The 12418-nt window shown below is 44.4% G+C and overlaps 1 protein-coding gene across 2 annotated transcripts in view; it reads right to left on the reverse strand.

The window, feature by feature from the left end:
• Nucleotides 1–12418, reverse strand: part of SLC9A3 (solute carrier family 9 member A3) — a 1524418-nt gene that overhangs the window by 512095 nt on the left and 999905 nt on the right. For both annotated transcript variants that reach the window (XM_069219612.1, XM_069219611.1), the window contains exon 9: nt 10314–10384. In XM_069219612.1, coding sequence (XP_069075713.1) covers nt 10314–10384 — 71 coding nt within the window. The remainder of the gene's footprint in view (nt 1–10313; nt 10385–12418) is intronic.

The raw sequence follows: 12418 nt of genomic DNA on the forward strand, positions 1-12418 counted from the left end.
GGAGAGGAGTACCAGAGTACCGGTCGTCATTGCAGAAGGGTGCCTTCTGAAGAAGGGAAGTAACTCCATCACTCCACAGTAGATTTCTTTGGTTCTTCTGGTGCAGGATGAAGACAGGCAGTCCTCAGAGCGTGCACACCTTGAAAACTGTTGCAAATGCTGGCTGCAGCTGAAGTTGCAGGTTACATTAGCCTTCCTGGATAGTTTGTTGCAGTTATAGCGGTTCCTGGAGCAGTCTCCGGTTAATCCAACAGTCAGAAGCAGAGGATGCAGAGGATTCCTAGAGGAGTCTTGCAAGCTGAATCTGAGGAAACACCCAGAGGAGAGAACCTAAATTGCCCTGAGAGGGGATTGGCTACCTACCCAGGTATGCACCTATCAGGCGGGGTCTCTGACGTCACCTGCTGGCACTGGCCACTCAGAGGCCTCCAGAGGGCCCCCACACCTTGGAATCCAAGATGGCTAATGCCAGGGACACACTGGAGGAGTTCTGGGCACAACCCCTGGGGTGGTGATGGACAGGGGAGTGGTCACTCCCCTTTCCTTTGTCCAGTTTGCGCCAGAGCAGGGACTGGAGGTCCCTGAACCGGTGTAGACTGGATTATGCAAGGAGGGTACAGTTTGTGCCCTTCAAAGCATTTCCAGATGCTCTGGGAGGCTACCCCTCCTAAGCCTGTAACGCATATTTCCAAAGGGATAGGGTGTAACACCCTCCTCCCAAAAGGAAATGCATTGTTCGCCTTCCTGGGATTCAGCTGCTCAGTTCCCAGGAGGGCAGAACACTGCCTGTGAGGTGGAAGCGGCTGGGGCTGCAGTGGAAACCTCAGAGAGCTGGTTTGGCAGTACTGGGGGTCCATGGTGGAGCCCCCAGGGTGCATAGGATTAGCCCCCCCAATACCAGATCTGGAATGGGTGGACAATTCCATGATCTTAGACACCTCACATGGCCCTATTCGGAGTTACCATTGTGAAGCTACATATATGTATTGACATATATGTAGTGCACGTGTGAAATGGTATCCCCGCACTCACAACGTCCGGGGAATTGGCCCTGAAGAACGTGGGGGTACCTTTGCTAGTGCAAGGGTGCCCTCACACTTAGTAACTTTGCACCTAGCCTTCAGTAAATGAAGGTTAGACACATAGGTGACTTATAAATTACTTAAGTGCAGTGAAAATGGCTGTGAAATAGCGTGTGCACAATTTCACTCAAGCTGCAGTGGCAGTCCTGAATAAAGGTTTGTCTGAACTCCTCTTATGGTGGTAAAAGAAATGTTGCAGCCCATAAGGATGTCCTGCAACCCCAATGCCCTGGGTACCTAGGTACCATATACCTGGGGCTTATAAGAGGGGTCCAGTGTGCAAATTGGAATTGGAATATGAAGTCACTAAACAATAGTGACTAATTTGGTAAGTAGAGAGAGCATACGCACTGGAGTTCTAATTAGCAACACTTCAGTGACACAGTTAAGCATACTGACAACACACACATAGGCCACAAAATATGAGCACTGGGGTCCTGGCTAGCAGGATCCCAGTGAGACAGTCAAAACACACTGACAAACTCTGACAAACAGGCCAAAAATTGGGGTAACCATGCTAGAAATAGGCTACTTTCTCACAGCGTGGTTGTGACCATTCATCCTTGTAGTCCTGATTGGCCACCAATTGTTGACCAGCACTGAGGTGATGTGTAATAGGCTTTGTAGGTCTGTCTTAAGTTGTTGAAGGTCTTGTGTGATCACTTCAAGTCTGGATTTTAATGAGATATGGAAACGGGTTGTTGAGTCATGGAGCAGGGTTGTCGAGTCATGGAGCAGGGGGCTAGGTTGCGTGGATGTGCTCAGGAGTGTTGTGTTGGAATACTGCTGGCCTTAGAGAACCAGTGGAGATGAGGACGAGTAGGGGATGGACTTAAGCTTGAGGGGGAGGAGGTGGGGAGCTTGAAAACTGACTAAGTAATGTGCTGGGGTCATAATGGTCATGTTGCTAGCCGGGTTTGGAAATTCAGGCTTTGGGAGTGTTAGCAGTTGAGATATGGGGAGTGAAGTAATGATGCTAGTAGTGGCCACTATAGTGTATTCGGAGGTCAAGGTTATAGTCGGGGGATGGTGTTACTTTGGAAGCTTTGTAACTCTGAGCTAGTGTAGAGGTGTGGTAAGCGTGCAGTGTAGTTTGGCGATTGATGGGGGATTCTGACTGGCTGGGTGGTATTGAAGACAATGTTGTGTATGTTGATCAATGTGGAGGAACAAGGGAGGAAAAGGGGTGATGCATTTGATAAACCAAAGAAATGCAAGGACACTACTTGAGGGTTCTGAGGATTTCCTAAACAACTAGGATATCCTTGGGAGGGGGCAGATACAGTATTAGTCACAGTGTTTTTGATTATGGGGAAAATAGCAGCAAAAATGTCTAGGTTGTGGGCTGATGACTGGAATGAGGATAATCCCGTCATTATTATAAAGGTAGATAGCTTCTTCTGCTCTGTAAACAAGTGAGAGACTTAGACCATGAGGAGTTTTCCTGGATGTGGTGATCAAGAGCAATTAATAAAAGGCTTTCCTCTACTGAGTTTGCTTTTGATGTAGAAGATGAGATCACATTATAGCTCCTTTTTTCTGGCAGAAGTAGGGGTCAGAAATTAGAGTTTCTTGGTGAGGTTTGAGGAGTGTGTTTAAACCTCTTGGATGCCTTTGTTGTTAGATTAGGAGGTGTAGGAGGCTGGCCTGGCTTATAGTGGGTACCTGATGGTACTTACACCTTGTGCCAGGTCCAGTTATCCCTTATTAGTAGATTAGTAGTGTTCTAGCAGCTTAGGCTGATAGAGGTAGCTATGGCAGAGCCGCTTAGGCTGAACTAGGAGACATGCAAAGCTCCTACTATACCACTTATATAGCACTACATCATAAGAATCACAGTACTCAGAGTTACTAAAAATAAAGGTACTTTATTTTAGGGACAATGTGCCAAAAATATCTCAGAGGATATACTTCCTTAGGGGGTAAGTAAAATACACAAAATATACACACACACCAAAATCAGGTAAGTTAACAGAAAAGTAGTGCAAACACTGTAGAATACAAAAGGATGCAATAGGCCTAGGGGCAACACAAACCATATACTAAGAAAGAGGAATGCGAACCACTTAGGGACCCCAGGCCTAGTGTAGTGTGTAGAGGGTCGCTGAGAGTGTAAGAAAACACTGAGGGTGTCCAAGATACCCCACCCCAGACAAACCCTTTCACAGGACTGCCACTGCAGCCTGCATGAAATAACGCACACGTTATTTCACAGCAATTTTCCCTGCACTTAAGTAACTTATAAGTCACCTATATGTCTAACCTTCACTTGTTGAAGGTTAGGTGCAAAGTTACTAAGTGTGAGGCTACCCTTGCAGTAGCAAATGTGCCCCCACATAGTTCTGGGCCAACTCACTGGACTTTGTGAGTGCGGACGCCATTACATGCGTGCACTACATATAGGTCAATACCTATATCTAGCGTCACAATGGTAACTCGGAATATGGCCATGTAAGGTGTCTAAGATCATGGAATTGGCCCCCATTACAAATCTGCTATTGGGGAGACAATTCCATGCATTCTGGGGGTTCCACCATGGACCCCCAGTATTGCCAAACCAGCTCTCTGAGGCTTGCAATGCAGCTATGTAGGAAGGTAGCCTCTTTCTAGCCTTGTTACCACCAAATTTGGCCTGTTTGTGAGTATATGTCAGGGTGTTTTTACTGTCTCACTGGGATCCTGCTAACCAGGGCCCAGTGTTCATAGTGAAATTCCTATGTTGTCAGTGTGTTTGATATGTGTCACTGGGATCCTGCTAGCACAGATGGTGCCCTCCTTGCATAAGCCAGTCTACACCGGTTCAGGGATCTCCCAGCCCTGTTCTGTCGTGAAACTGGACAAAGCAAAGGGTAATGACCACTCCCCTGACCAGTACCTCCCAGGGGAGGTGCCCAGAGCTCCTCCAGTATGTCCCAGACCTCTGCTATCTTGGATTCAGAGGTGTGGGGGCACACTGGACTGCTCGGAGTGGCCAGTGCCAGCAGGTTACGTCAGAGACCCCTCCTGATAGGTTCTTACCTCTCTTGGTAGCCAAACCTCCTTTCTTGGTAGCCAAACCTCCTTTTCTGGCTATTTAGGGTCACGGTCACTCCCCTTTCCTTTGTCCAGTTTCGCACCAGAGCAGGGCTGGGGGATCCCTACGCCGGTGTAGACTGGCTTATGCAGAGATGGGCAGCATCTGTGCCCATCAAAGCATTTCCAGAGGCTGGGGGAGGCTACTCCTCCCCAGCCATCACACCTATTTCCAAAGGGAGAGGGTGTTACACCTTCTCTCAGAGGAAATCTTTTGTTCTGCCTTCCTGGGCCAGGGCTGCCTGGACCCCAGGAGGGCAGAAACCTGTCTGAGGGGTTGGCGGCAGCAGCAGAAGCTGCATTGGAGACCACGGAAAGGCAGTTTGGCAGTACCCGGGTTCTGTGCTAGAGACCCGGGGGATCATGGAATTGTCTCACCAATGCCAGGATGGCATTGGGGTGACAATTCCATGATTTTAGACATGTTACTTTGCCATGTTTGGAGTTACCATTGTGACGCTATACATAGGTAGTGACCTATGTATAGTGCACAAGTGTAATGGTGTCCCCGCACTCACAAAGTCCGGGGAATTTTCCCTGAACAATGTCGGGGCACCTTGGCTAGTGCCAGGGTGCCCACACACTAAGTAACTTTGCACCCAACCTTCACCAGGTGAAGGTGAGACATATAGGTGACTTATAAGTTACTTAAGTGCAGTGGTAAATGGCTGTGAAATAACGTGGACGTTATTTCACTCAGGCTGCACTGGCAGGCCTGTGTAAGAATTGTCAGATCTCCCTATGGGTGGCAAAAGAAATGCTTCAGCCCATAGGGATCTCCTGTAACCCCAATACTCTGGGTTCCTCAGTACCATATACTAGGGAATTATATGGGTGTACCAGTATGCCAATGTGAATTGGTGAAATTGGTCACTAGCCTGTTAGTGACAATTTGGAAAGCAGAGAGAGCATAACCACTGAGGTTCTGGTTAGCAGACCCTCAGTGAGACAGTTTGTCATCACACAGGGAACACATACAGGGCACACATTTATGAGCACTGGGGCCCTGCCTGGCAGGGTCCCAGTGACACATAGACTAAAACAACATATATACAGTGAAATATGGGGGTAACATGCCAGGCAAGATGGTACTTCCCTACACCCACACACTAAGTAACTTTGCACCCAACCTTTACCAGGTGACGATTAGACATATAGGTGACTTATAAGTTACTTATGTTCAGTGGTAAATGGCTGTGAAATAACGTGGACGTTATTTCACACATGCTGCAGTGGCAGGCCTGTGTAAGAATTGTCAGAGCTCCCTATGGGTGGCAAAAGAAATGCTGCAGCCCATAGGGATCTCCTGGAACCCCAATACCCTGGGTACCTCAGTACCATATACAAGGGAAATATATGGGTGTACCAGTATGCCAATGTGAATTGGTAAATTTAGTCACTAGCATGTAGTGACAGATTTGGAAAGCAGAGAGAGTATAACCACTGAGGTTCTGGTTAGCAGAGCCTCAGTGAGACAGCTAGGCTCCACACAGGAAACACATATAGGCCACAAACTTATGAGCACTGGGGTCCTGGCTAGCAGGATCACAGTGACACATAAACACACTTACCACATAGGGTTTTCACTATGAGCACTAGGCCCTGGCTAGCAGGATCCCAGTGAGAAAGTGAATACACCCTGACATATACTCACAAACAGGCCAAAAGTGGGGGTAACAAGGTTAGAAAGAGGCTACTTTCCTACAGGGTTGCAATGAGGCCCAGTATAATTTATATGGTTGAAGTGCCAAAGATGTCGCCAGGCTCCTTTGAGAACCACGAATCTCTGATTAATAAGGTTATTTATTGGCTACGTGTTCGACGCAATTGTCTTTCAGTTATTCGTACTAATATTCTTGCAGCGGACAGATGTAGCCTCCCTGGATTGGACTTTGATTTAGTTTCTGTCTGCCTTGTTGATAAGCTATTGTCGGATCAACTTATGGACTTTGAATTGCGCACTTGTCACTTTAGAGAGTCGAGTAGGGTGGGTATTAGACTTGAATCAAAACCACCTAGTGTCTGTCTTCCCGCACCCCATGAAAGGCCAGCTTATTCCCAAGAATGTGTATTACCTATGGCAGCTAAAAATCCCTACTCATTGCCAATTTCAGAATGACTAAATATTGCATAGGAAGTGCCCATTGGGATACACCTTGAGGATCCGCATGTGAACGAGGTCACTCGGAAGGTGCCACTTGGGATACATAATGAGGCTACGTATATGAAGGAGGCTGGGTGCCCCACTCATGCAATTGAGTCAGACAATTATGACTTAACTATAATGACTTGGAATCTAGCTGGCCTTGGCAGGGGATTGGCTGACTCCGAGTGGATTGCTTATATCAACAATCAAGACATTTGCCTCTTCCAGGAAACTTGGGCCCAGGATAAAATTAATATAGATGGGTTCCTTTTGTTCAGTATCTCAGCTCAACCACCAGAGAAGGGTCATGGCCGAGCCAAAGGAGGTCTACTGGTACTTATGAATAAGAAGTTGCAATGTGACCATATGACATTAAATATTGATTCTGTTGATTTAATGGCCATACAAGTTACCTTTCAACAGAACCTTAAGATTATTCTTATCAATGTTTATGCTCTGTCTGTATCACAGGGTTTAGAGTCCCACACCTTCGTTTTATTGTCTGAATTTCTGGACACCTTACATCCCTCGACTTTTTTAATAATAGCAGGTGACCTTAACTGTACCTTTGAACCTTCTACTTTGATCAGTAGATTAACGGTTGAACAGGATGAATTCTGGGGAACCCCACAGTTAATCAATCCTCTGTATTGTATTTGATCTTGTGTGGCCGTTCAATTGGCTTCCCTATGTTTAAAGCATGGCCTTAGGGCTTGTAATGGACGCATGCCTTCTGATTTAAACATCACACCCACATTTAAACAAGGCATGTCCACAATTGTTATTGATTATTTTTTGGTGGATGTCAGGTTGTGGCCCTTGTTGAGGGACATGAGGGTGGTACCCCGATGTGAGAGCGACCATTACCCCTTGCTTCTTACTCTTTCTGGGGATGAATTTAGGAGAACACTTAATAAGCATCATACAGTGATCCCATCCCCATGTCTGAATAACAACTATACACGGGTTGGCTGGCCAGGGTGATGTCCAACCCCTATTTGTTATGTGGGATTTACCAATTGTTTGTAGATGAACTGGCAGTTTATGAGGAGCAGGATGTTAACAATATTGCCATTCTTAGCATATATGATAACATGTTAAAGAAATTACCGAGTTTCTTTTATAAGAAGGTAGGTCTAAGGCCCAGTGATGATAATATGAATAACAATGAATGGTTCAATGAAGACTGCTCTAGGGCTAAGTCTGCATTAAAATCTGCCATTATGACTGGTTCAGTAGGGGAGATCCAACTAGCCAGACGTACTTACAAGGAATCTATATTGGAAGCAAAAAGGTTTTGGGAAGATTTTATCTGGCGGAAATTATCAGATGCCTCAAAAACCAATAATAATATTCTGTTTTGGGAACTATTGTCTAAGAGGCAAAGAGGGGGTAGAATCAACATTAGGAATCACATTCAACCTGAGTGTTGGGTGGATCATTTCACCCAACTTTATGCTACACCCTATAACCCCTCGCCATATAATTCCCAAACCTGTGATTTTGTCTCCCCATTGGAGGATAGTTTGAATACTAGCTTGGATCTTTCGGGGGCAGGTATTTATACCTCTGAGGATAGCATCTTTTTCTCTATAGAGGAAACCATTGATGCAATCAACTCATTAAAATCAGGTAAAGCCCCTGGTCTGGATAAGCTTCCGGGAGATCTGTATAAATCAGAGGCAATTGTATGGTCTTGGTACATAAATCTGATTTAAAATAAAATCACTGCAGGAGGTGCAATCCCGAGCACGTGGAAAGAGGCTGAAATTATCCCTAGTTATAAAAAGGGTAATGCAAATTTTCCAATTAATTACAGACCCATTAGCCTCATTGATAATTTACAAAAAATCTTTGCTAAACTACTAGTAGGGAGGCTAACAAGCTGGGTTCGAGATCATCAGGTCCTTTCCTCATTACAGGCGGGCTTTCGCCCAAAAGCTAGCATGGTAGATCAAGTTTTTAGGTTGGCCCTCTTATATTGGAAATATGTAGTCCTCGCTAAGCAACATCTATTTGTTGTTTTTGTGGATCTACAATCCGCCTTTGAATTGGTCCCAAGGGAAAAACTGTGGGAAGTACTACACATATTGGGAACACCAACCAATATAATTCATTTGTTATAGCAGTTGCATGAAAATACTTATGCGCAAGTGTGATGGGGTAATCAAGGTGAATAGACTGAAAAAATTCCTATTCAGAGGGGAGTTCGGCAGGGCTGTGTGTTGGCTCCGATTCTATTCACTTTATTTATCAATGAGGTGGCACAGGTTTCGACCTCTTGTCAGAATGATGCCCCTCATTGAATGCTCAGAAAATTCCTATCCTCCTTTTTGCTGATGATTCGCTCCTCATTTCCAAGACACCTATGGGCCTCCAAACACTTGTTGATAGATTCAAATTATTCTGTACAGATTATGGGTTGGAGTTGAACATTAGTAAAACTAAACTGATGGTGTTCAATGCTGGACCCTGCAGGAGATGCACCATTAAATTGGATGGTTTCTCTCTAAGTAAGGTTAATTCAATAGATTATTTGGGTTTGAGGTTAACAAGTATATTACACTGGGAGGACCAGATCAGCAAAAGTGCGGCCCTTCTTCAGCATAGAGCGGCTGCTATCCTGCATTTTTACAAAAGTTCGGTGTTAAAAGCTGTATCTCCGGCTATCAAGATTTATCTGGCATAGGTGCAGGGAGCAGGCGCCTATGGTGCTGAGATATGGGGATTCTCCAATAGTAAAAGATTAACTGTGGGTGAAAACATTTTGCCAGGGCCTTAATTGAGTGTCCTCGTAGTACAACCTTGATCCTAATGTTTTTGAACCTGGGGTTTAATCGAGTAGAAGATTTGATAGCCCTAAGACCCTTGTTATATTGGATAAGGATTTGGAATGTCCCTTACTTGATATAAACAGGGTCTCACTTCTTGACTTATTAAAGAGGCCGAATGTGGCTACCATTCCTTGGATCAGACATGGGTCTAACTGGTTTTGAAACCTGGGTCTGGAAAGCTTTTGGGAGAACCCGCATAAGTTGGAGAAATCCCAGAAAACAATTTTGAAAGCTGCATATTAGTCTCATGTAAGGAACAATTACATTAGTTGTAAGTCACATGGTCGACTAACTAATTTATTTATTGATTTTAAGTGGTACCCACAGTATGAACCATACTTAGATATAATACCAGATTTATTGGGTAAAGGTTTATATGCTCGTTTTCGCTTTGGGAGTTTACCCTTTATGTCCTTGACAAGAAGCTGGGGATCAATACCTACCTCTGATTTATGTCCAGCATGTTGTTGTAGCTCAGAAACTGTTGAACATCTTATGTTTTTTTGTCTTGCCTACTCCTCCCCTCGGTCACAATGGATTCGCAGAAACTGCAGAGAAATGGGCTTGAATCAATGTTGCACAGCAATAAGGGTTTTAAAAAGTGATAGTTCTAATGATTTAATTCTCACAGTCCGCAAGCTTTTAGTTTAGTGGCAGCATGGCATATACGCAATCGCTTTCTAAATAATCTTTTATGATGGACTGTGGGTGAAAGTTTTAGATTTGAGAAGTTCAAGATTTTAAGTACTTATTAGTTTTATCTTTATAATTGTACTGGGTTTTAAATATTTTAACCTGGATTTTAAATTGTACTGAGATACTTTGATGGTAGGTACTAGGTATCCAGAAGCGATTCTACTCTCTAGTAGCTTGTAGATGTTGAAAGACGCGTTTTTTTTAACAGGATTTCATTTGAGAAGCTACATAATTCTGCATAGTTTCACAGTTATTTACTGATGCACTTGGATGTTTCTCTGTTTTGACTAATTTGCAAAGAAAGTTGTACAGGTATGTTGAACTGCCTTTTCTTGATATAAAGGGCCTTTTTTTATTTTGAGTTTTTCCCTCAATAAGTCCAGCAAACTAGAAACCATTCTACGAAAACACATTGTGAGTATCAAACGTCTAGTCACATATTTCCATTCTGTTCTTGTATACAAGTGGGAAAAAATAACTTACTTGTCTCTCATGTAATTGTGACCAATTTGCCCAGAGATATCTTCAATAGCGGAAAGAATATGATCGAAAGCCTGAAAAGAAATTAATGACAATATTATGGAAGACTTTAAACTTTTATGAACTCAAAACTATTTGCACGCTGAATTACGACACCTAAAACATTGCTCCGAGTATTCATTTTGTAATTTTGTTTTAGTCAGACAAGATTTGCAGTCTTAATCCACTTGCTATTATGGTAAATTCTGCACACTAAAAGTATGAATGTAAACCAGAGGATTGTAGTACTGTGAGGATGGCTGCTGTTTTGTGGTATGGATTATCATTCACATTTCCCATCAAACAAAATAATTTATAAGTCTTGAGCTAAATAATTACGTGTTTAATATCAGACACATTCAATAAAATATAAAATATATAAATGTAAGCTAAAGGATGAGCAAGTCCAAGTTTAATATGCTAATGCATGCATGCACAATGCTAGTCCATAAAAGTCAGACAAATGTAAGAAGCTAAAGTCAATTGGTATTAAAAGAACCCATGACATAGTAAGTTTTTTTCTTTGTGAAATAGTGGGATGCAACAGAGCCTTTATTATAGTGCTTTAATGAAGGAAAGAGAGATATTAAAGACTTTAACGAAGGTTCACTTGCCTCCCCATTTTCATTTCACATAGAAACAACAAGCATTGGCTAAACAAACAGGTTTCGCCTCCAATAGGCCTACAGGCATTGCCAATGTCTTATCAATGTTGTACAGCGCTGTTCAGCATGGCTGAAAGTTAGAGGCATGGTGCAGAATGGAGTGGCATGAGATGGTGGAGAGTAGCTGTAGGAAAGTACCATCTTGCCTGGCATGTTACCCCCATATTTCACTGTATATATGTTATTTTAGTCTATGTGTCACTGGGACCCTACCAGGCAGGGCCCCAGTGCTCATAAGTATGTGCCCTGTATGTGTTCCCTGAGTGATGCCTAACTGTCTCACTGAGGCTCTGCTAACCAGAACCTCAGTGGTTATGCTCTCTCTGCTTTCCAAATTTGTCACTAACAGGCTAGTGACTAAATTTACCAATTCACATTGGCATACTGGTACACCCATATAATTCCTTAGTATATGGTACTGAGGTACCCAGGGTATTGGGGTTCCAGGAGATCCCTATGGGCTGCAGCATTTCTTTTGCCACCCATAGGGAGCTCTGACAATTCTTACACAGGCCTGCCATTGCAGCCTGCGTGAAATAACGTCCACGTTATTTCACAGCCATTTCCCACTGCACTTAAGTAACTTATAAGTCACCTATATGTCTAACCTTCACCTGGTGAAGGTTGGGTGCAAAGTTACTTAGTGTGTGGGCACCCTAGCACTAGCCAAGGTGCCCCCACATCGTTCAGGGCAAATTTCACAGACTTTGTGAGTGCGGGGACACCATTACACGCGTGTACTGTACATAGGTCACTACCTATGTTCAGCGTCACAATGGTAACTCCGAACATGGCCATGTAACATGTCTAAGATCATGGAATTGTCACCCCAATGCCATTCTGGCATTGGGGGGACAATTCCATGATCCCCCGGGTATCTAGCATATTACTTGGGTACTGCCAAACTGCCTTTTCGGGGTCTCCACTGCAGCTGCTGCCAACCCCTCAGACAGGTTTCTGCCCTCCTGGGGTCCAGGCAGCCCTGGCCCAGGAAGGCAGAACAAAGGATTTCCTCTGAGAGAGGGTGTAACACCCTCTCCCTTTGGAAATAGGTGTGAAGGCTGAGGAGGAGTAGCCTCCCCCAGCCTCTGGAAATGCTTTGATGGGCACAAATGGTGCCTATCTCTGCATAAGCCAGTCTACACCGGTTTAGGGATCCCCCAGCCCTGCTCTGGCGTGAAACTGGAGAAAGGAAAGGGGAGTGACCACTCCCCTGACTTACACCTCCCAGGCGAGGTACCCAGAGCTCCTCCAGTGTGTCCCAGACCTCTGCCATCTTGGAAACAGAGGTGTCTGTGGCATACTGGACTGCTCTGAGAGGCCAGTGCCAGCAGGTGACGTCAGAGGCTCCTTCTGATAGGCTCTTACCTCTCTTGGTAGCCATTCCGCCTTCCTTGGTAGCCA

This window comes from Pleurodeles waltl, chromosome 2_2 (assembly GCF_031143425.1).
Source record: "Pleurodeles waltl isolate 20211129_DDA chromosome 2_2, aPleWal1.hap1.20221129, whole genome shotgun sequence".
NCBI lineage: Eukaryota > Metazoa > Chordata > Amphibia > Caudata > Salamandridae > Pleurodeles > Pleurodeles waltl.